The 24,673-nt window shown below is 37.9% G+C and overlaps 3 protein-coding genes and 1 long non-coding RNA gene across 4 annotated transcripts in view; 1 reads left to right on the forward strand and 3 right to left on the reverse strand.

Moving 5' to 3' along the window:
* The window catches only part of LOC111497803 (polyamine oxidase 1-like), a 6,390-nt gene extending 3,878 nt beyond the window's left edge, over window positions 1–2,512 (forward strand). The window contains exons 8-11 of the mRNA XM_023148759.1: window positions 492–746; window positions 1,729–1,810; window positions 1,914–2,316; window positions 2,483–2,512. Of these exons, the coding sequence (XP_023004527.1) occupies window positions 492–746; window positions 1,729–1,810; window positions 1,914–2,125 (549 nt within the window). The 3' untranslated portion in view covers window positions 2,126–2,316; window positions 2,483–2,512. The remainder of the gene's footprint in view (window positions 1–491; window positions 747–1,728; window positions 1,811–1,913; window positions 2,317–2,482) is intronic.
* Window positions 2,513–2,970: 458 nt separating this feature from the next.
* Window positions 2,971–17,595, reverse strand: LOC111497764 (alpha-N-acetylglucosaminidase). Its single transcript, XM_023148697.1, has 19 exons — window positions 17,279–17,595; window positions 16,956–17,029; window positions 15,898–16,109; window positions 15,392–15,513; window positions 14,743–14,828; window positions 14,133–14,227; window positions 13,453–13,534; window positions 13,218–13,324; window positions 12,433–12,463; window positions 10,943–11,060; window positions 10,312–10,362; window positions 8,991–9,100; window positions 8,781–8,883; window positions 7,484–7,582; window positions 6,644–6,754; window positions 4,870–5,030; window positions 4,514–4,751; window positions 4,338–4,416; window positions 2,971–3,451 (listed from the first exon to the last, which is right to left on the reverse strand). Exons 1-19 carry the CDS (start codon window positions 17,483–17,485, stop codon window positions 3,216–3,218), a joined length of 2,322 nt encoding a protein of 773 aa, XP_023004465.1. The 5' UTR covers window positions 17,486–17,595; the 3' UTR covers window positions 2,971–3,215.
* LOC111497934 lies at window positions 7,774–8,262 on the reverse strand. Its single transcript, XR_002720695.1, has 2 exons — window positions 8,232–8,262; window positions 7,774–7,845 (listed from the first exon to the last, which is right to left on the reverse strand). It is a non-coding gene; the product is annotated as an uncharacterized LOC111497934 (long non-coding RNA).
* Window positions 17,596–18,181: 586 nt separating the features above from the next.
* Window positions 18,182–23,440, reverse strand: LOC111497839 (50S ribosomal protein L1, chloroplastic-like). The gene is made up of 7 exons (XM_023148817.1): window positions 22,940–23,440; window positions 21,474–21,653; window positions 21,343–21,397; window positions 20,011–20,138; window positions 18,920–19,003; window positions 18,685–18,810; window positions 18,182–18,585 (listed from the first exon to the last, which is right to left on the reverse strand). The coding sequence occupies exons 1-7, from the start codon at window positions 23,300–23,302 to the stop codon at window positions 18,445–18,447; spliced, it is 1,077 nt and encodes a 358-aa protein (XP_023004585.1). The 5' UTR covers window positions 23,303–23,440; the 3' UTR covers window positions 18,182–18,444.
* Window positions 23,441–24,673: the final 1,233 nt, after the last annotated feature.

Below are 24,673 nucleotides of genomic sequence, written 5' to 3' on the forward strand. Positions count from 1 at the left end.
ATCTAAAAAAAAAAAAAAAAAAAAAAAAAGCTAAAGCTTATTAACTCAAAACAATTGAATAAATAAACTATTAAGTTAAAATTCTTAGAACTGTTGATTATTATGATTAAGTACCTTTTAATGGGTAATTGTAGCTTCATTAATATGTTTTCCACTTTGTATACTATGCTTTTAGGACCTACAATCTTTGACTTCACTGACAAGTACTAGGATGCAACATTTTCTTTACGGTGCTTTAATTTCTTCGAAGATAATCCTTTGGCACTCTCTTTTATGGTTGATTTTCTTTTCCATTGCTTTGTTGATATATTTGTCAGCTATCATCGCTGTCAAAATCTTCTCTATGAACGTTATGGCATTTGGTACTCGTATTCTGCATATCTGCATATCTGCTTCTGACAACGTTATGGCATTTGATCTTCTTCTATCTATGACTGCTATGGATTAATAATCACACATACTACTGTCTAACTGACCTATGCTGATATCAGAACATGGAGAATGCCTATCCTGGGTCCAATATCCTTGTAGTGACAATAACAAATGGAGAATCGAAACGTATCGAAGCTCAATCTGATGAGGAGACATTGAGCGAATCCATGGAAGTGCTTAGGGATATGTTCGGACCTGACATTCCAGATGCTATTGACATACTTGTTCCTCGCTGGTGGAGTAACAGGTTCCAGCGTGGTAGCTACAGTAACTACCCCATCACCTCTGATTGCCAAGTTATTCAAAACATTAAGGTTTACTGCCAACTCTTTCTGCAAGTTTTCATTTCTAACTGATTGCATAATTGATCGATCTGGAATTACTTTGAAAGTAGAAACTCTCTCTAGAAGCATGTGAATACCAAAGAATCTTACACCATCGAATAAGTCAAGCACATAACTCGTCAAAAGAGCATGTGAGATCCCACATCGGTTGGAGAGGGGAACAAAACATTTTTTAAATAGGGGTAGAAACCTCTCTCTAGCAGACGTGTTTTAAAACTTTGAGCGGAAAGCCAGAAGGGAAAGCCCAAAGAGGACAATATCTATTAGCAGTGGGCTTAGGCGGTTACAATTGGTATCAGAGCTAGACACAGAGCGATGTACTAGTGAGGATGTTGAGCCTCGAAGGAGGGTGGATTGTGAGATCTCACACCGATTAGAGAGGAGAACAAGTGCTAACGAGAACGTTGGACCTCGGAGAGGAGGGGTGGATTGTGAGATCTCACATCTGTTGGAGAGGGGAATGAAGCATTCTTTAAAAGGGTGTGGAAACCTCTCTCCAGCAGATGCGTTTTAATATCTGTTAGTGGTGGACTTGGGCTATTATAGAGCATAAAATGAACTAGATTGAAATATGACATCCAGAGCATCCTAGTGTTGTGTGTTCACGAGTTGTGAAACTTCGGTTTGAGTTTGTTTTCGTTGTTAGTTTTGCTAGTGTTACTTGGTTAGTAGGTTAATATCATCCCGTGTTGATCTTTTAGAATTCTTAAAAGTTTTAGATTGTTTTGATATCATAGATATTTCATTTTAACCAATTCGCTTTTGGTGGCGTGTTGTTTCTAGGAGCCCATTGAACGTATCTTCGTTGTTAGTTAGTTTTCCTAGTGTTACTTGGTTAGTAGGTTAATATCATCCCGTGTTGATCTCTTAGAATTCTTAAAAGTTTTAGATTGATTGATATCATAGATATTTCATTTTAACCAATTCGCTTTGGGGGGCGTGTCGTTTCCAGGAGCCCATTGGACGTATCTTCTTCACCGGAGAACACACAAGCGAAAGATTTAATGGCTATGTACATGGTGGATATCTTGCAGGTTTCAAAACATCTACAAACTAATATGGTTTCATTGGAGACTTTACATACTTCAAAATACATGTTTTTCTGATGAGATTCTCTTTTATTGACCAATGGAACAGGCATAGACACAAGCAATACCCTGTTGGAAGAAATGAGGAAAGACGATGAAAGAAAAAGCAACGGTCAATCGTTCTTGTTAGAGCCCTTGCTAGCTCTAACAGAATCATTAACTTTGACCCAAACCGAAGCAGCCTCAGGCCTTCACAAATGTGATCTTCCAACACAATTGTACCTTAACAGCAACCACGGCATCCCAGAAGCAATTTTATGACTACATAGACGACATACAAAGGAACATGGATCTCGTTTGAACGATGAAGAAAACACGGCTAAGATGAGTTTGAATCCAAATTCGATTCAGGACTCCGATACCGTATATGAAGAAGAATGCATGAAATGAAGCAGGAGATAGTTGAAGAAATAAAGCTGAAGAGATGATGGATGATCTTCATAGAAATCAAGGTGTGCCCACTTTTCTGATCATTGAAGGCTTTACTAATAATCTGTGCGTTAATTGTAGAAATTATTTTGCTGATGAAAAAGTTCTTAGAGGAATTGGTGGGAGGAAATATTGGATTTTCTAATTGTATTGTTACTTTTAATACAAGAAAGAACTCTCACTTTTCAGGTATCTCCAATCACCATTGTTGTTTACTCATAGCTGTTCTTTATAATTCTCAAGTATGACTGAACTCCCCATCATTCTTAAACGATATTAGTTCTACGATTAATAATTCATGAAAGTAGCAACAATATGACGGTGATTGATATCTACGATTTCTCTAGAGGTTGAAAGTTCAAATATCTATACGGCTCATTTCAACCGAGACTAAAATGTGAAAATTTTTAAATTTTAAGAACTAAATTATTAGATACATTGTTATAAGAATTGAGAGTAGAAGAACTAAATAGTTATAAACTTGACGAAAAAAGAATTCAAATCTCGCATTCCGCAACTTAGAAGTGTTTTACGTACCTCAGCAATATGTCGGAGAGTTCAAGGATCTAGATGCTCTTGTTGGCGACTACATGATCGATTACCGAGCAGCTGTGGAGATGGAGTTGCTCTATATTTGCAGAGAATAGTTGCTTAAACGACGAGCAATACTATCTTTCTTAACGAGAAAACGAGCTTTCATTGAGAAAAACGAAATAAAAACGAAGGCACCCAAAGGGAGTCCAATAAAGCAAAGAAATTCTTTGGCACAGAGACAGAACATTAGAGTTCATAAGTGATCTCATTGCAACACAGAACCAACTGACAGAGACAAAGAAAAACCTTTTGACATCGGAAGAAGGAAAAGACAAAGAACTGAAATGGTCATACCATGTTTGTTCTGGAAGAACATAGAGAAATTGTGTCAACCAAAGTACTTTTCATAGAAGGCTCTAGAAATAGCAATTGAATTTCCTTCAGCTTTAACTGGGTATGTTTCTGAAGCAGCTTGCCATTTGTTTGAGAACAGAATCCATTCTCTTCTCCACTCTTCCAAATGGAAGCTCTCGTTTTTTCTCAGGCTTTTTGACACGTAATAAAAGTAGGTCAAAGCTCTTGGAAGATAGTAGCCTTCAAGAAGCCCACTCCAGTACTTATTTGCTGATAAAAGAGCACAACAATATGTTCATTTGAAAGAGAGAGCATGATATTATAATACGGCCCAAACCCGCCGCTAGCAGATATTGTACTCTTTGGACTTTCCCTTTAAGGGCTTCCTCAAGGTTTTAAAATGCGTCTGCTAGGGAGAGGTTTCCACACCTTTATAAGGAATGCTTCATTCTCCTTTCCAAGCGATGTGAGATCTCACAATCCACCCCCTTGGCGCCAGCGTCCTCGTTGACTGGCTCTGATACCATTTGTAACAACTCAAACCCATCGTTAGCAGATATTGTCCTCTTTGAGCTTTCCCTTTAAGGGCTTCCCTCAAGGTTTTAAAATGCGTATGCTAGAGAGAGGTTTTCACATCTTTATAAGGAATGTTTCATTCCCCTCTCCAACCAATGTGGGATCTCACAATCCACCCCCTTGGGACCCAACGTCCTCGCTGGCACACTGCCCAGTGACTGGCTCTGATACCGTTTGTAACAGCCCGAACTCACCGCTAACAGATATTGTCCTCTTTGGGTTTTCCCTTCAACGATTACGCCTCAAGGTTTTAAAACGCATCTACTAGAGAGAGGTTTCCACACCTTTATAATGAATGCTTCGTTCCCCTCTTCAACCATGTGAGATCTCACAATCCACCCCCCTTCAAGCCCAGCGTCCTCGTTGGCACACCGCTCGGTGACTGACTCTGATATCATTTGTAACAACCCAAACCCACTGTTAGCAGATATTGTCCTCTTTGGGTTTTCCCTTCAAGGACTTCCCCTCAAGATTTTAAAACGCGTCTGCTAGGGAGTGGTCTCCACACCTTTATAAAGAATGCTTTGTTCTCCTCTCCAATCGACGTGGGTCTCACAGTATTAAAAGTTCATAATATTACCATAATCATGAAGCTTGCTCTGATTGACCTCTGTGTTATCATACCACATAGTCACTTGAGTTCTTGCATTCCATTCATACTGAATCAAGAAGAGAAAATTTGAAGCTTTCAACTTAACCAAAAAAGGTAGCAATATGGTTCAAGTATCATGCCATTAGAAAGGGGCTGTTCCTAACCTGCTTCATCTCAGATGGATTTGTGGCAAGCTTCTTTGCACTTTCAAGCCATGTTCCAACCAGAAAATTTGAATCAGAAGCAAGCAATCTGTCAATATCTCTTATTAATTGAACAAATCTCTTGCTGTGATGATTCAGAGCCGCCACATTCTTGCGCCGAAAAGAAGATACAGCTTTCAAATATTCTTCATTTGCCAGCTTCCCTAGCACTTGCCGCGTTAAGTCAACCAAGTCATATCTGTTCAATGACATTCAATAAGGCTTCATTGTTAGCTTCTCTATGTACATGTTGCATTGGATCTTACCAGACATCCTTATGACTCGACCATATGCATATGGAAAACGTGCCGTTTTACCTATATGTAGTGCTGTTGCGGAGATTATCACCGGCTTTAAGGAGTAGCTGCAAGGCATTGATAACCTCCTGAGTGGGATACCATAGATGTGGCATTTTCTGATCAAAGCTTGAAGATGGATCCCAATCTGGAAGTTTGACAATGAAATCATTGTTATGGTCCTGGAAAAAAAAGTTCAAAGGAATGGATCAGTGAAATCAGGCAAGACCGAGTTGCCTTGATAGAAAGCATGGTAGAAGCACACATATTAGTTTTAAAAAATCCATATCGCTGTTGGGCATAGTGTCACAATTGCATTTTTTTTTGGTAATGGACTTTGTGATTGTGCGGCACTCACTCCCAAAATCGAATGAGTCAAGCCAATTTGAATTCGCGTTGCCTACGACCGGACAATGTATGCTCAAGCCTCTGGCCCCGTTTTGAGAAAAAAGATTTAGAAAACATGGACAGAGAGATTTTTGAAAGAGAGTTTGAAAGCAATATTGAAAGAAGGTTTTGAAAGCAATGTTATAGGGCTATAAGTGATAAAGGAAATACAACGACTTATATAGCATATAACTCCGGGTGGGGAGAACTGACAATTAGTAGCATCTCGCTTGTTGCGACTCAAATCCACCGCTAGCAGATATTGTCCTCTTTGGGCTTTTCTTTCGGGCTTCCCCTCAAGGCTTTAAAACGCGTCTGCTAGGAGAAGGTTTCCACACCCTTATAAAGGATGATTTGTTCTCCTCCCCAAAAAATGTGGGACATCACAATCCACCCCCCTTCGGGGTCCAGCGTCCTCACTGGCCCTTTCTCCAATCGATGTGGAACCGCCACCAAATCCACCCCTCTTCGGGGCCAGCGTCCTTACTGGCACACCGCCTCGTGTCTACCCCCTTTGGGGAATAGCGAAAAGGCTGGCACATCGTCCGATGTCTACCCCCCTTTGGGGAATAGCGAAAAGGCTGGCACATCGTCCGATGTCTGGCTCTGATATCATTTGTAACGACCCAGATCCACCGTTAGCAGATATTGTCCTCTTTGGGCTTTCCCTTTTGGGCTTCCCCTCAAGGCTTTAAAACGCGTCTGCTAGGGGAAGGTTTCCACACCCTTATAAAGGGTGATTTGTTCTCCTCCCCAACCAATGTGGGATATCACACCGCTATAGTACATTTTGAGGCGATTCAGGTCAGGCAAGCCTAGACGTGATTTCGCCGAACAATCATAGAGAGAATTAACAACTAGTCACATCCCCCTATCATACATTTTGAGGCGATTTAGGTATAGCAGACCTAGACATGATTTCGCCAAACAGTCATATAAACAAAAAAATATAATAGTAAGTCAATACAACATAAAATCAAATAAAGGGTTTGACATGATATCGGCATGCAGCCATCGGAAACACGCCCTGAACGAGAATGACCGTGACATATAGCTCACCCATATCAAGTCTTCAAGACACGAACATTAAATGCAACAAATCTAGTAAAAATAAAAAGACCAGAGAAGTGTGCATTTCATCCTGTGTTAACTAAATGATTCTCTTGAATTAGAACTAAGAACAGTCTCCAAAGTTTCACAATTTCAACAGAGCTTTTTAGGCAAAACAACAAATTTTCATGATTTCGAAAAATAGTCGAATCTACACGTAACTAGTTTGAGATGACTTTCGAAAAAACTGCTTCTACTTGAAGCACTTCTAAAGGCTTTTTTAAGAACTTTCAAGGTTATTTTTATGGTTAAACAATATAAATTTATTTTCTGAACATTATGCCTCAACTTTACATACCGCAATGCCATCAGTGCAATTGTAAATTGTATGATAAAGAATGTTCCAAGCTGCCTCGACGAAACGATCTGCTTTGCCATAACGACAACGGGAGTAGGTCGTCAACCAATCCTACAGGTGATTACAAGATTTCATTATGGCCCTTATATGATCATCATAGAATTATTTCATGGAAGTTTACATTAATCCATTATATGCAAGAACACTCAATTGTGTCAGCAGTAGATATTACAGGAGAAGAATAAGAATTGTGACAGAGAGAGAATGAGACAAAGAAGATAATATCAGTTCCAAGAGAATATGTAAAAGCTATCAAAGTACAGTCCACTGTAGCCAATGTTTAGATGCAACAGCTTAAGCCTACCGCTAACAAATATTGTCCGCTTTGACCCGCTACATAGCCGTCAGACTCACGATTTAAAATGCATATGTTAGGGAGAGGTTTCCACACCCTTATAAGAAATGCTTCGTTCTCCTCTCCAACCGATGTGGGACCTAACAATCCACCCCCTATGGGGTCCAGCGTCCTCGCTGGCACACCGCCCTGAACCTGGCTCTGATACTATTTGTAACAGCCCAATTCCACCGTTAGCAGATATTGACCGTATTACATATCGCTGTCAGTCACACGGTTTTAAAACGCATCTGGTAGGGAGAGGTTTCCACACCCTTAAAAAGAATCCAACATTGTAGACTGACAGAGAGACACCTGCTTATGTGGCGGTTACATGTACAATCATTGCATAACGCTGTGAATCACTGAACATAGATATTGCCTCAACTATGCATTTCCTTTCTATGGGAACCTCAACTATTAAAAGGCATTTAGATCAAAGCTACCTGGACTTCAACTTTTTTGCTGCGAAATGCCATTTCAGACATCAATTCATAAACGACCGAATTATGCTCTATTCCTTCCATGCACATGCCAACGCCAACCTACCATAGGGAAGGAAACACCATGTGTAAGAGGATCAAATATCAAGAGTTCCAATCTTTACATCCTACTTTCACATGCATGAATGGGATGAAATGAAGAAATATAGAACTATGGTCGACAAAATATACAGCGGACAAACATATCTTCTGTTCTCTAAGAAATATTAGCTAGCTGCATGCACATAGGAGTGTTGACGATTGTTGGGAGGAAGTCTCATATTGGCTAATTAAGAGGATGATCATGGGTTTATAAGTAAGGAATACTACCTCCATTGGTATGAGGCATTTTAAGAAAACCAAAAGTAAAGTCATGAGAATTTATGCTCAAAGTAGACAATATCATACCCTCGTGGAGGTCCGTGATTCCTAACATGGTATCAGAGTCATACCCTTAACTTAGTAATGTCAATAGAATCCTCAAATGTCGAACAAAGAAGTTGTGAGCCTCGAAAGTGTAGTAAAAAAATGACTCAAGTGTCGAACAAAGAGTGTACTTTGTTCGAGGGCTCTAAGAAAGGAGTCGAGCCTCAATTAAGAGGAGACTGTTCAAGGGCTCTATGGTGTATTTTGTTCGAGGGGAGGATTGTTGGGAGGGAATCCTACCTTGGCTAATTAAGAGGATGATTATGAGTTTATAAGAAAAAAATACTATCTTCATCGGTACGAGGCCTTTTGGGAAAACAAAAAATAAAGCCATGAGAATTTATGCTTAAAGTGAACAATATCATACCATTGTGGAGGTCCATGATTCCTAACATGGTATCAGAGCCATACCCTTAACTTAGTCATGTCAATAGAATCCTCAAATGTCGAACAAAGAAGTTGTGAGCCTCGAAAGTATAGTAAAAAAGTGACTCAAGTGTCGAACAAAGAGTGTACTTTGTTCGAGGGCTCCAAGAAAGGAGTCGAGCCTCAATTAAGGGGAGGCTGTTCAAGGGCTCTATAGGCCTCAAGGGAGGCTCTATGGTGTATTTTGATCGAGGGAAGGATTGTTGGGAGGGAGTCCTACCTTGGCTAATTAAGAGGATGATCATGGGTTTATAAGTAAGGAATACTATCTCCATTGGTATGAGGCCTTTTGGAAAAACCAAAATCAAAACCACAAGAATTTAGGGTCCATGATCCTAACGAGTTCATATGCAAAATGCATCGCATACATAAGACCTTAGTAAATTATACAATACAGAATTAAACATACCATTGTTGAGTTTTCACTTGCAAGGGCATCGACTGGACCCGAAGAGATTGCATCCAATACACCATACATTTCTATATTTCCACCAAAGTTATGCAACATACACCTGAAATCAAACTAGGTTTTAATAAACTTGTGAAATAAAAACATCGAAAGGACATTGTTGAGAAGTTCCGATGCTTTTTTGAAAATGGTAATAAAGGGGTTACTGACCATACATAGGGTGTGCCATAAAATTGAGATGATGTTTTCCAAATAGGCTTGACGTCCGCAAAAAGATCAAGAACAATCATTTTCCCAAATGGAACCGAATGAAGTAGGGCCTGCAGATCCCATAAAAGATGGCTAATAAATGGCATTATGAGACAACCAAAAGGCCAGAAAAAGAGTCACTTTGACATTAATTAGATATTTACATTCAGCATATGTTGCTAGCATTTGATAGTTTGACCGTTGATTACACAACAGTCATAGAAAAAAGACAATGGTGAAACCAGTAATGGTGTAAAATCCTAAGCCCAAGTCCACCTCTAACCGATATGTCCTATTTGGGTTTTCTTTTTGGGCTTCCCCTCAAGGTTTTTAAAACGTGTCTGCTAGGGGGAGGTTTCCACACCCTTATAAAGAATGCTTCGTTCTCCTCCCCAACCGATATGGGATCTCATAACCCACCCTTCTTCGAGGTCCAGCGTCCTCACTGGTACTTGTTCCTCTCCCCAATTAATGTGGGATCTCAAAATCCATCCCCTTTCGGGGCCCAGCGTCCTCGTTGGCACACCGCCCGGTGTCCACCCCCTTCGGGGCTTAGCGTCATCATTGGCACACCACCCGGTGTCTGGCTCTAATACCATTTGTAACAGCCCAAGCCCACAGCTAGCAGATATTATCCTCTTTGGGCTTTCCCTTTCGAGCTTCCCCTCAAAGTTTTTAAAACGTGTCTGCTAGGGAGAGATTTCCATACCCTTATAAAGAATGTTTCGTTCTCCTCCCCAACCGATGTGGATTTCACAAATAGACCATAGATAAATGATTTTTGGTTAGACCCACTTGGATTTGACATCATCCACTCCCATCGACCCATATTGCAAGCAGATGGGTTCTGATTTCTTTTCTTTGATTCAGCCTACTTTTAGAACTTCTATAAGTTGGTTTTCTAGCCAACGTTCTCTTCCAATTCACGGATACCAAGACACCCTTCATTTCCATCAGCAAACAATGACCCTCCATTAGACTTCCGAAGTCTAGATCCATGCTCAAGAACGGTTACTCTTAGGACAATTTGAGAGGTACCAATGTATATTCCAAAGCAAGAACTGTATCTCGTTCGATACACCCATATATTTCCCAGCCTCATTCCTGTTCCCCTACCCTAAACAATTCCCTCTAACAACCTCCAACTATCCCACATAACTACAAACCAGTACAACTTTAAACAAGAGATGAGGACATTGGGTGAGACTCTTTAGATCAAATACATCCTTTACCAGTAACAATGACTGTTAAGAAATTCTATGTGGCTTGTGTGCGTACATACTTTCATTTGTTCAGGTTTCCAAAAAGTAGAGTCTGAATAGAAGAGCCATCCCTGCACACAGATAGAACAATCAATTTAAAACAAATATAGAAAGAAAAAACACTCATCAAACTAAAATTTGTAAAAAGTTTGATTTGCATAAACACCCCCGAAACTTGAATTAACCCGTCTTTCTATTCTACAATTTTGAATCTGCTGAACTCCATAAACAGTGTGGTTACCAAGTTAACCTTTGATATGGTTTCGTTATAGTTGAACAAAAACAAACATTTATGCCTAGTTTGATGATGATTTTGTTTTTAGCTCTATGTTGTTAAGAATCAAACTTACTCACTAGACATTTATTTTCCAACATTTCTAACTTTTTAAAATAGCCTTTCAAGTTTGAGAGAAATTCCAAAAATAAAGTTCCAGAAACCAAAGGATTATAAGAAATAAAATTTTACTCTATAAACAAAAAAGTTTAACATGAAACCAAAAACAAAACTGTTGTAAAAAAACTTGTTTAGATAGTGAATTTCTTAAAGTTCTTATTGTTAATGATAGTTGGACTAAGTACACCGTATGCGGCTATGACTAAGTCAATTAATTAAGGACACAAAAACTATCTATTGTAACATGAGGAGCATACTTGCATAAGCCACACAGCATCCTTATCAGCTTTCACCATGGCTTTATAGACAGAAGCTCCAAGTGATGAAATATATGAAGTGTCATTGGTAGGTGGAGTATTTTCATTGAATGTATCACTGCAATGAACAGGATATATATCATTCAGTTCTCCATGGAAGCAAGATATGATAAATAAGGGAAGTGAAGGAATTTCTCTAAATCTAGTTATTGCAATGATCTGTTAGAGATTAAACTTGTTTCATGCACTTAAATTCTAGTATTTTTTAACATGTTCCAAAACAACAAGCCTAAGGGTCCTCATTTGGAAACAAGGGACACCTTTAGTTCTTTGCTGGAATGAATAATAATGCAAAAGGAAATATGGATACCAATCAATTGTTGCCAGCCATTATGTGAATTCTGTTTTAGATTCAAATTTCTCTCTCTCTACTACTGTAATAGCCCAAGCCCACCATTAGTAGATATTGTCTTCTTTGAGCTTTCCCTTCTAGGTTTTCCCTCAAGGTTTTAAAACGCATCTACTAGGGAGAGGTTTTCACACCCTTATAATGAATGTTTCATTCCCCTCTCCAACCGATGTGGGATCTCACAATCCACCCCTCTTGGGACCCAGCGTCCTCACTGGCACATCATCCAGAGTCTGGCTCTGATACTATTTGTAATAGCCCAAGCCCATCGCTAGCAAGTATTGTTCTCTTTGGGTTTTCCCTTCTATGCTTCCCCTCAAGGTTTTAAAATGCATCTACTAGGGAGAGGTTTCCACATGCTTATAAGGAATGTTTCGTTCTTCTCTTCAACCAACGTGGGATCTCACAACTACTTGGATGCAATTTCATATGTCATAATTTAGTGCAACTTATTTCGAGTTTGAATTAGTAATGGAATATATGATATTCGTAATCATTTAATATCTTGAAGAATATATTAGTTAGGAAATATATTTTAGATATTCGTAATCAGTTAAATTTGAATAGTAGTATATTTTATTTTATTATCAAGATTTAGTTAGTTTATATTTTCTTTGTAGATATGATTTAGTATTTTGTATCCTATTTAAAGGTTGTGAAAGGTTGTGAATATCAATGAAGATTAAGAACCTTCGATCCCAATTCTATTTCTTATTCTTAGATCTGTATTCTTTCGTTGAGTAATAATATTTTCATATCTATTCACACTTTTGAGCGGTAGATGTTGCATCATCATATGCTTCCAAATTGCAATAACTCATAAAGGGCATTCTGATCCATTTAAACTGTTTTCCTTTGGGAATTGGAATATTTTCCTATAAGACACAAATGAAAACTAAGCATTGAGAAAGGTTAATACTAACTAAGAAAACCTTACAAAAAGTGATGTTCCAACACATCGATCCATATAATATACAGTGACTTAATGCACAGGGAAAGTGCTTATCCATCAACAGGAAAACAATATACATCAAGAAAAAACGTGATAAAGATAATATTCAGTACTACAAATAATTGTTACCAGTTGTAAATGTCTGTTACATCCCCATACTCTGCAGAAAATACAGAAAATGTGAAAAACAAAAGCATAATAGTTCAATGTCAAAAATAATGTGCAACTTGATGAGATATCTTTTGTGAACAATCTATACTTCCAATAGCATGACAACAGCATACTATTAATCGATATAAAATATTTTAACAGACTTAAAGCTGAAATTGATAGGTAGCTAGTTGACATGCATTATACGATCATACACAACAAATTACACCCGTCTTAAGAGAATGCATCCATTTATGCAACACAGACAGGCTCCCAATGTAAAATATGTTGATATGGGGTAGATTCTATTATTTTGAACAATAATTCTAAAAATAATGTCCTTGCTAACTGCATTTAGAATCTTTTTTGTAATTTTATTGTGTTTTCTTTTGATGTGTAAACGAAAATAACCTATTAAAAAAGGGAATCATTATCACTTAAAAAAGCATGAAGTTGTGAATAGCAGCTTTGATGAACACAATACTATTAACTTTTACCATTCATTCAATCTCAATTTTCAACAACGATTTTGAAAAACAATCCTTTACTTTCTAATTGTTAACTGAAAAACAGACTATTGTTCTTTTGACATGGTGACAAGCGTGCATGATGAGATACCAATATCAAAGCGTGAGCCACTGCACAATGTGAACAGGATAAATTATGCATATATCCACAAAGGACAACAACTTGGCCGATCTAAATTTACGTCATAGCAAGTTCGAGAAGAGCTTTTAACTCAAAGCCAACGGATGGAACTGCACCTTTAATTTGTTGTCTGATAAAAGCCTCCCCAATCTTGACAAACAGAGGATCAGAAGGATTAAGAAGGTATGTACAGCATGTACTAGGATCAGCATTAATTGAATTCCTAACAGGGGAAAACAAAATGGAAAGCTTTAGTTAGTAGAAATTATATTTAGTAATGGGAAACTTATCATAAGAAAAAAAAATTAAGAATTATCATATCCCATATAAAGGGAAACGAAAATGGGATACCAATTTCCTAATCTAGTTATGTCTGCTGAGGGAAATCTTTTTGTCAAAGCTGCTGGAACATTTCCAGAGAATGATGGTAGAACTGAAAAGAAAAGAAAGAAAAGCCTCTGTTAAATAATCAAGTTTACAAACAAAATGACATGATAAATTATCATCCGTAACAACCCAATCCCACCGCTAGCAAATATTATCCTCTTTGGGCTTTCCCTTTCGAGCTTCCCCTCAAAGTTTTTAAAACACATCTACTAGGGAGAGGTTTCCACACCCTTATAAAGGGTGTTTCGTTCTCCTCCCCAACCGATGTAGGATATCACAATCCACCATCCTTCAGGGCCCAGCGTCCTCGCTGGCACTCATTCTTTTCTCCAATCGATGTGGGACCCCCCACCAAATCCACCCCCTCTGAGGCCCAACGTTCTTATTGACACACCGCCTCGTATCTACCCCCTTCGGGGAACAGCTCCTCGCTGGCATATCACCCGGTGTTTGGCTCTGATACCATGCTCAAGCCCACCACTAGCAGATATCGGACTTTCCCTCAAGGTTTTTAAAATGCGTTTGCTAGGGAGAGGTTTCCCCACCCTTAATAAGGGTCTTTCGTTCTCCTCCCCAATCGATGTGGGATATCACACTTTCATAACCATTAATTTATGTTTATCTAATAACTAGAATTAGCAAACCTGGAGTCATCCCCAACTCTCGCATTCTGGAAAGTATCTGTTTCTGTAAAGCTAATTGTTGATCCAACCAATTTTTTGATAAAGGCCCACCCCACCTTTGGTAAGATAGATGTCAGTGTATACGAATGGAACAAAGAAAAGATGAGAACATCAATGAAAGCCGGATTATCTTCAGTAGCCATCTTAGAATGCATCATGTAAGTTGGAAGTGTTTCTGTAATTGATTTACACTCAAGTCTTAAGAAACATTTCAATTAACAAGTAACGATACGAAGTGTAAAAACGAATATTATAAGTTATAACAATTATTTCGTGATTGAGGGCCACAAAGAAGGCACAAAATAAACTAAATCTTAATGCCCATACTTTTATCTTCCACAAGTTGAGAGCTTTTCTCATTAATAAGTGCTTAAGAATGCCAATACTTAATAAAGCAACCCACCAATCCATGGATGTGCATTCTATAAGTGCTCATATATTTCTATGTAGCATACATGCATAAATTGTAAATAACATGTTGAGATTGAATATATGACTTCAGGGTAAATTTTAATGTTCTTTAGTTCAAGAAGTTCAGGCAAAAAAATCAAGAACAATTAATTTCACCCACCCATGTAGATTTCCCATGCGAGCCCAGGCAAGGAAAGCAGGTCCACCAAAGAAATTGTCCAAATCTTTGACAGTGAGGTTAAAATCCTACAAGTAAAAAAGAAAAAAGTAGTGTCACTCAGGTGAAAGTGAAAATATGATAATACTAACTGACAGCGACATTTTATGAAATTTCTGAGAAAAACTTGAGATTATTCACAAAGGCAGACTCTTAGTTTGGAATGGAGTCCTTGAACATGACCTTTATTTCTTCCTACAAATAATATGCACGATTTCGAACGGTGAAAAAGAAAACTCTACCAAAAATGGAGAGAAAAATGACCAAAACTCTTCAATCCATCTAAACCAGATCATTTTCTATTTTTTAAACTATGTATCATAGTAATTATCCTTTTCCAATTAGGGGAGAGATGGCTGAGTGGACTAAAGCGTCGGATTGCTAATCCATTGTCCGAGTTTTTTGTACTAAGGGTTCGAATCCCTCTTATTATACTCAACAGTGCCAGTCTCCAAAAGTTCATCCTATTTCGAGTCGTTCTATTCTCTAGTCCCAACCTAGTTGGAATCTCAACTCTAAATTAAATTTGAATGTCAAGGAGGTGCAGATTTGGATGTTCCTAAAATAAAATAAGGCCTTGGTAATTGCTCACCCTGAAAACACTTCTCCAAACTGATTCTTGCCCAGTGAATGCCAAAGGTAGGTTAATTCCATGGAGGGCCATCCAGTCTATCTCTTTCTCCCATCTTTCCCAATCCCACCAAACATAGGAATCTGAAAAGTGGATTAAAATATCGAATAGTACTCGAAAAGAAAAAGATGTGCTATCTAACTGATCTCTAGTTAAATAAGCAATTAAGATATTTAGTATGCATAAATGTAAATACTTATCATTTAAAGAGAGGAAAAACCAATGAGCATGATATTCATTTCATGGATTGGTATCAAGAACGTCTTTGATTCAGTTTTCTATCCCTTCTTGATATGTTAATCATCTTCCTCAATCTACTTCCCCCCCTCACATTCACCAAAAATGAACTTTATTTAGCATATTCTATATAATTTAAAGAAAAAAAATCCTTTGCATGCTAGAACTTGACATTCATAACTCTTAACACAGAGGTCGAATCAAATCACAAATAAGAAATCAGCACATACAGCTTGAAGTAACAACATTTTGGTAATAGTTCCATGGCACGGGCCGCTTAACCACAACTCCGTTACCCTCTAAAAGAGGCAGAGATCCTGGTTTAGGAATAGAAGCTAATTGAACTCCACCAGTCTTGTCCCAGGAAACATGAGCACCACACCAATATTTTAAGTACCAGTAAAGACCAGATGTAATTTCAACCGCGGTGGTGCCTCGAATCCTTGAGAAGATTGCCAAAAAAAACTAAAATAAGTAAAATATAGTTCTTAAATCACCATTAAACCCAAAAGCTTGAGCTGATAGGTTATAGTAAATTTAATTATATCGAAACTCTGACACTTATACTAACATATCTCTCTAGGAGTGGTGATTGGAAGAGTCAACCATTCTATTAACGAACACAGCTAACAATTACATTAATGAATTTGGGAAAGTGATCAAAATTAAGTTAAAGCATCTTAATCATTTGTTGGTGGAAAGGCCAACGAAACACTTGTTGAGGATTGTTGGAGGGAGTCCCACATTGGCTAATATAGGGAATGATCATGGGTTTATAAGTAAGGAATACATCTCCATTGGTATGACGCCTTGGGAAACCCAAAGCAAAACCATGAGAGCTTATGCTCAAAGTGGACAATATCATACCATTGTGGAGGTTCGTGATTCCTAACATGGTATCAGAGTCATGCCCTTAACTTAGTCATGTCAATAGAATCCTCAAATGTCGAACAAAGAAGTTGTGAGCTTCGAAGATGTAGTCAAAAGTAACTCAAGTGTCGAACAAAGGGTGTACTTTGTTCGAGGACTCCAGAGAAGGAGTCGAGCCTCGATTAAAGGGAGGTTGTTCAAGGGCTCTATAGACCTCGGGGAGGGTCTATAGTGAATGATTATGGGTTTATAAGTAAGGAATACATCTCCATTGGTATGAGGCCTTTTGGGGAAGCCCAAAGCAAAGCCATGAAAGCTTATGCTCAAAGTGGACAATATTGTACGATTGTGGAGAATTGTGATTCCTAACGACACTTATTCTTTTCCTCATACTTTATCAATATGAAAGGCAACATACAATATCTCTGCGCTATTACTGCTTGAGGGCTTGAAATTACTTATCAAGAAGCAGCTTCCTCCACCACAAACGTCCTGATGATAAATAGAGAATCAGAAAACACGATTAGAGTTCATTTTTCCCGGAAATTTGGAGAATGCTTAACGTGCTGATTACAGAATACAAAATTAGAATGAAAAGCATAACTAGGGCTCAAAGATTGTCGCACATTTCATATTCTCGCTACTAAACCACTGAGATTTCTCTAAAAATGCAATCGAGATATAAAAACTGAAATTGAACTGAAGAAAACACAAGGGGAGGAAAGTTCCCAATCCTGGTACCCTAGAAACAATCTGAAACTTGAAGCTATCCACATGAGTCGGAAGAAATCGCCGGAGTAGACCCTTCGCCGCAGCTTCCTGAATCGAAGGAGATGAAGTTTTGGAATCCAAACGATGGATTATTGCTTTAATTGCTTCTTGTTCCGATAGAGCAAGTGGAAATACGAAGAGAATCAAAACCAAAATCAAGGAGTTGAACTTCGACATACTTCGATGGTGTTGTTAGAGAGTGGGGATCAAACCGTGGAAGGCTCTGCTCCTCAGCTCAGCTCAGTGCTCACCGTTCAAAAGAATAACCAGAAACGGTCAACGGAGGTATCATTGGGTCGCACCAATGTTATTTTTATTATTTTTTTTATCTGGTTTCAATTTAAGTAAAATATATAGATAAAATGTATTTCAATTATTAATTTATTTTATTAGATGGTTAAAATATAAAATTATGGTTATTTAAAAAAAAAAAAAAATTTGATAGGCTACAAGTTAGATCTCTACAACCTTTTTGGACATTGGTGGTTACATAGGGATTAATTCGACTTTACTCGTTCCCTTCTCTTTTCTTTTTCCCGATAAATCGGCTTTAAACAAATATAATTTACATAAGGGTAAAATAGATATTTTGAGCTCAGTTATAAAAAAGGCGTCAAAGATTTTAAAACGCGTCACGTCTGCTAGGGAGAAGTTTCCAAACCGTTATAAAAAATGTTTCGTTCTCCTCTCCAACTGACGTGAGATCACACGTCTCTGGGTCCCTACCGACGCTGGGGTGCGAAAGCATGGGGAGCGAACAGGATTAGATACCCTGGTAGTCCATGCCGTAAACGATGAGTGTTAGCCCTTGGTCTACGCGGATCAGGGGCCCAGCTAACGCGTGAAACACTCCGCCTAACTTAAAAAATCGGATGAGATGAAAAGATTGATACTGATAATCACAACAAAACTGGGCTACTTTGTATCAGTTCATAAACAAAATGAGTATGCAGTTTCCAAGTTAACTCCTCAACCCAACATGATCTTACAACCTCTCTTCTTTCTTCAGAACGCCATACCAACTTTCTTACCATCTCAACAATATTCGGCCGCTGAAGACGATCGAAATTCGCATCCGAGAGGGCCGGGATTAAACAAATTGATGAACACATTTACAGGTGTAAGAGTAAAATTCTTCAAGCATTTGATGACGGAATCTTGTAATCGAGCATTTCCCTTGTGTTCAACCGAATCGAAGGCCCCATCGACGAGCATATGTGTGCGCTCTTCCAGTATACTCCTTTAGCACCTGTTGGCTTGTTTACTTCTACTGATTTCTATTATAGATTAAAGTGAACCGTATCAATAAGGCGAAGAAAAGCGAGTTTTAGAAATAAATGAAGTTCTTGAGAATTCGAGATGAGGTAAGAACATACTATTGCAGCAAGCAAGTTCACAAGGAGGTCGTCTTCGGAAAAGTCTGCCTTTCCAAAAGGTAAGTGAACAATCCCGGTTTTATCCGCTCTGTATTCGACTTTTCCCTGCTTGAATTCCGCTATAGCCTGGAACAGGACAAGGCTACATCATTCAATATCTCATGGATGAACGTACACAGTACGATTTGATTGTCGATGTGTGAGGTATACTAATGTAGATAGATCGAACACGTACCTGAGGTATATTGGTTGTGACCGTGCCAGCTTTCGGATTTGGCATCAGTCCTCGAGGTCCTAGAAGCTTCCCTAGACTAGCAACCTAAAACAAACAGAAAGGATAGGACTATATCAAATCAATGGTTCATTTAAAGTTGCTCGAGCTGACTAAAATATCTCAAAATCCGCACCAATTCTGAAGTGAACACCAAAATCGTTCGTAAACGTATCAGTTGGCTATCAGCACGAGGCCAAGAGAGAATCAATTCTATTCATTTTCTTTTAATCTTTGACAAATCTTTGATATGAATGCACGCAACGTATCTTAGCTTAGAAGTCAAGTCATAGATAGTACAAGAGGTCGCCAAGAATATTATCCATACAGGTATTGAAGAAATAGTTATTAGTTCCATATGAGAAAGGTAGAAATGTACGTTCACCGCTAGCAGATATTGTCTTCTTTAGACTTTCCTTTTCGGGCTTCCCCTCAAAGTTTTTAAAACGACGTCTACTAGAGAGAGGTTTCTACACCCTTATAAGGAATGTTTCGTTCCCCTCTCTAACCGATGTGGGATCTCACAATCCACCCCTTTTGGGAGCCCAGCGTCCTCGTTGACACACCGCCCGATATCTGGTTCTAATACCATTTGTAACACTAAGTCTACCGTAGGCAGATTGTTCTTTTTGGGCTTTCCTTTTCGGGTCTCCCCTTAAGATTTTTAAAACGTGTCCGCTAGAGAGAGACTTCCACACCCTTATAAGGAACGCTTCGAACCTCTCCCCAACTGATGTGGGATCTCACAATCCACCCTCCTTGGGGACCCAGTATCCTCACTGGCCCACCGCTCAGTATCTAGCTCTAATACCATTTGTAACCACCTAAGTCAGGCACTAGCATATATTGTCCTCTTTGGGCTTTCCTTTTCGAGTTTCCCTTGAAGGTTTTTAAAACGCGTCCACTACCCTTATAAGGAATGTTTCGTTCCCCTCTCCAACCGATAAAGCACTTAATTTCAAATTATACTTCAATCCTATTAAATGTTATTAGAATTTGTATAGTTTTGGAAAGCCAGCTTAGTATATGATAGGAACAAGATGTAAGAACCATACCTTTGGCATCATATCTGGTGAGGCAATTAACTTATCAAATTCCATAAACCCTCCTTTAATCTGTTCTATCAAATCCTCACCACCAACCAAATCTGCTCCTGCATTTTTCGCTTCGTCGAATTTTTCGCCTATATAATTCGGAAAGCAATGAGATAATTCCAAGTGATAAAAAGAAAACAAAACATAAAGAAGAAAAGAAACACCCCGAAAAACAATGAGATAACTCCTAGTTGGGTAAGAAAACTCGATTTTTTAAGATTCATGGAAAACCGAAACTAATGATCAAGAGTTGCATATGAACGAGGCAAATATCGCATTTAATACCAATATTTGATGGAATTTTCGGAAGTTCATCCCAAATTCAACGGAGAATTCGACGTTAATACTCTTGATTCAATTTGATGTATTAGTTCTTCGATGAGTTTCTAAGTTTATCATTTGTTATGGGTTGCTGCTTCTTGGTATTTCACTTCACTTTTCTTTTCACTTCTTTTTGAATTTGAAATCTATCAATACCTGATAAAGCTATATATAATAAACTGAACCATATATATATAATGACTACCCTTAGTCAGTAGGCTATATCCGGTAAATCTAAACTGAACCATATATACTCAATACTCTAGCTTGACCGATACCTATCAATACCTGATAAAGTTATATATATAAACTGAACCATATATATATATATATATAATGAATACCCTTAGTCAGTAGGCTATATCCGATAAATCTAAATTGAACCATATATACTCAATACTCTAGCTATAGATAGTTATATCGGGTAAAGTATATATAGTAAACTAAACCAGGTAGTACTTTAGCTCTAGATGGCTATATCTTGTAAAGCTAAATGATCCATATATAGCCATCTATAGTAAACTGAACTATATATATATATAGATAGATAGATACTCAGTACTTTAGCTATATCTAGTAGAGCTATATATTAGTAAACTGAACCATATATAAATGTACTTTTTATATTCTCTGTATTCTCTCTTACTTTACATACTTGAAGTCTATATATAAACCTCTAGGCAGTATCACTCCTTCCATTTCCTCTCCTGTTTTTTGTATTCATCTAGATCGAGTGTGTGTTGCTGTGCGATCCTAGCAACACTATGCAGACAATAATATCCATTAAGGTTCGTATAACTAGTTGTATCAATGTAAGTATCCTTTCCCAAGTGGTCTCATGATAACGAAATAATGGTTCTTCAAAAGTGAAAGAAATCGAACCAATGCTCATAAAAAATTCACATTACTTCTAACATCGAATGTTATATCCTAACCAACAAAGATATCGCTCGAGTTAAATTTAGTCATTACCTTGAGTAAGAACAGCTACCTTGACTGTCTGCCCAGTTCCCTTGGGCAGATTAACCTGTAAGAAAAGTGAGCATTGATGATAAAGGACATAGATATAGTAGAATCAAGTAGTGGGTTGAACTTAAACTTACTGTTGCTCTCAGCTGTTGATCGTTATATTTCGGATCGATGTTTAATCGAAAATGGGCTTCAGCGGTTTCCACAAATTTTGTGCTACACATTTGTTTCAACAAAGATATTGCTGTTTTCAGGTCATACTCTTTTTTGCTTTCCCTCAGTTTTTGAATCTCAAGGAACCTCTTTGACCTGGTCTGCATGTTTAAAGAACACAATTTCATGTAAGAGCTGATGCAGCAGTGATGAACAAAGGTGAAAAATGCATATTTTAAGAACATGGCTAAGACTATGAACTAAAAGTAAGCCCTATATTGTTTATGAACCTCTCAAAGTAGAACTTTAAAGAAAAGAAGATGAAGAAAATATGGATAATAACTAGGTGCAAAGGCTGATGCTACAAAGGAGAATAACAAAGAAACAGAACTCGACCGTTCAGTTACTAGCGTTTTCTTTCAACCTCAAATGGTTCTCGATCAACTAATGAAGGCATAATGGTTCTCGATACGAACTTGTAATAAGTCTACTACTGGTAGAAATTGTCTGTTATGGTCCGTTATGTATCACCGTCAGCCTCACGGTTTTAGAAGCATCTACTAGGAAAAGATTTCCACACCTTTATAAGGAATGTTTCGTTCCATTCTCCAATCGATGTGGGATCTCACAATCCACCCCCTTGGAGGCCCAGTGTCCTCGCTGGCACACTGCCCGATGTTTGGCTCTGATACCATTTTGTAACAGCTCAAGTCCACCGCTAGTAGATATTGGCCATTTTGGCCCGTTACTTATTGCCGTCAACTTCACGGTTTTAAAATATGTCTACTAGGGAAAGGTTTTCATGCCCTTATAAGAAATGCTTCGTCCCCATCTCCAACAAATGTGGGATCTCACAATTCACCTCCTTGGGGGCCCAGCATCCTCACTGGCACACTGCCCGGTGTTTGCACTGATACCATTTGTAACAGCCCAAGTCCACTGCTAGTAGATATTGGCCGCTTTTGCCCATTACATATCGTCGTCTGCCTCATAGTTTTAAAACACATCTACTAGGGCAAGAACTCCACACCCTTATAAGGAAAACTTTGTTCCCCTCTCCAATTAATATGGGATCTCACAATCCACCTCCTTAGGGGCCTAGTGTCCTCGCTGGCACACCCCTCGATGTTTGGCTCTGATACCATTTGTAATCCGCTCAAGCTCACCCTTAATAGATATTAGCTGCTTTAGCCCGTTACATATCACCGTCAATCTCACGTTTTTAAAATGCATCTACTAAAAAAAGGTTTCCACACCCTTATTTCTATGTTTTGTTCCGTCTCCAACCAATGTGGGTACGAGAGAGGATAATGAAACTAGGAGAACAAAGAAAAAAGAAACCTAAAATGAAGCATAACCCACTAATCAAACACTGAAACAACATCCAAAAAGCCATTCAACAAGATTGAAAACAGGCAAATAAAAGAGAGATTAAACTCAAGCTTACCCTGTCCCTTTTAAGAGGCAATGCAGCCTTGCCCTTCTTAATCTTGGGCACAATTAAAGTAGCTGTACTTGCCTCTTCTCCATTCTCTTCCACAGCCTCAGGCACCTCAATTTCCGCAGCCAAAGCAGCCACAACCAAATGATCCCTAGATTCTCTCCTAAAATTAAAGTCAACCCAATTGATTGGCTTCCCTCCCCTGCTACGGAGAATAAAAGGGTGGCTTAGAGAGAGAATCTTGGCGGTGGAAGAGGCGGCAATGGGTCGGAAGGAGAGAAGGGAAGGAAGGTCTAGAGGGTGAACAGAAGAAGTGTGGGCCATCGTAAGGGACGAGTGCACGGCGGGACAGCAAGTGGCCATTGCCATGGCGGGGGAGAAAGCTCAGTCGAAGAAGAAGAAGAAGTTTCTTTGGCAGGCTATGAATATAAAAAAAACGGAAGGGATAAGAGAGGTTTCTGGCAATGGTGGGAGTGAAACGAAAAGTATTGTAATGGATGATTACTGCACTCATTCACTCATTTGGGGGTTTTACTGTGAAAAACAAAAAGGTGAAATTTTTGGGCGCATGGATCCCATGTGCCTATCTTTATTATTTATTTATTTTTGTTAAAAGATATTTCTAAACTTTTAATATTTTTAAATTTATTATTATATTTAATTAGAATGCTTAGGAGCTTATAAAAATATTAACATTAATAATAAATTTAAAGTCCGTGAAATTTAAAATTATTTTTTTATTTATTATTTAAAATTTAAAATGTGTTTAATAGGTCAATACGATTAATTATTATTATTATTATGTATTTTTTTATATCATCGTTTAAGCAACATCGTATCTTTGTTATACTAAAAAGAAATCAGCGAGAGTTTATTACATCTTATCATTTATAATAAGATTTTATTTTTAAAATTACAATTTTTCAGACATTTACATATTTAGTTTAGAATTGATTTTAAATAGAATAAAAAAAATAGTTTTGAAGACAAATAAATATGGTAACGACATCAACTAATTCAGGTCAAAAATGTTTTATGGTTGTATTTTTATAATTTATTATTACATTGATTTTTAAATATTTATTAAAATGATGTAAGCAAACATCCACTATTACTAACAAGACCACAGCTTTGAATCTGTTAATCTAATTTTTCGATATAGAAGTGTAGTAATGGGAGATCGAACCTTCGCATTCAAATAAAGTAATAAACATCTTATCCATTTGAGAATTGCAGTTCTATTAGATCACTATTCACAACGAACCTTTAGTCTTAAAAGTAAATTGTTGCATATTTAAAAAGGAAACAGTATCATAAAAGGAGTGCCCGAGTGTTTTAGCGACAAATATTCAAGGAATTAAAAAACGACCCATTCAAAGATTAAGATCAAGATTCGGAACCTAAATTCAGCACTTGATGACCCCAACATTTCTCTGTAACATGGTCACATTACTTATTTCTCGCTTCAAAGAATGAAGACTATTCTCACATACTAACCTAAGTCCTTCCAGCATACTTTCTCACTCACATGCATCTTAAAAGTAAACTCTCAAGAGGGTACCTAGCATACAATTGCACTTAACAAAAGCATGTTTAACTATGATGTTCCGGTAAAAGGAAGGTGCACCTTGTTCCTATAGATAGTGACTTTCAATTCTTTTAAGCTTTTCTTAGTCATCTTATACTTAAGACCACTCTCATTCGTACGTGTATACACAAAAAAGGACCTATCTAGCCACT

This window comes from Cucurbita maxima, unplaced genomic scaffold (genome assembly GCF_002738345.1).
Source record: "Cucurbita maxima cultivar Rimu unplaced genomic scaffold, Cmax_1.0 Cma_Scf00024, whole genome shotgun sequence".
In the NCBI taxonomy this organism is placed as follows: Eukaryota; Viridiplantae; Streptophyta; class Magnoliopsida; order Cucurbitales; family Cucurbitaceae; genus Cucurbita; species Cucurbita maxima.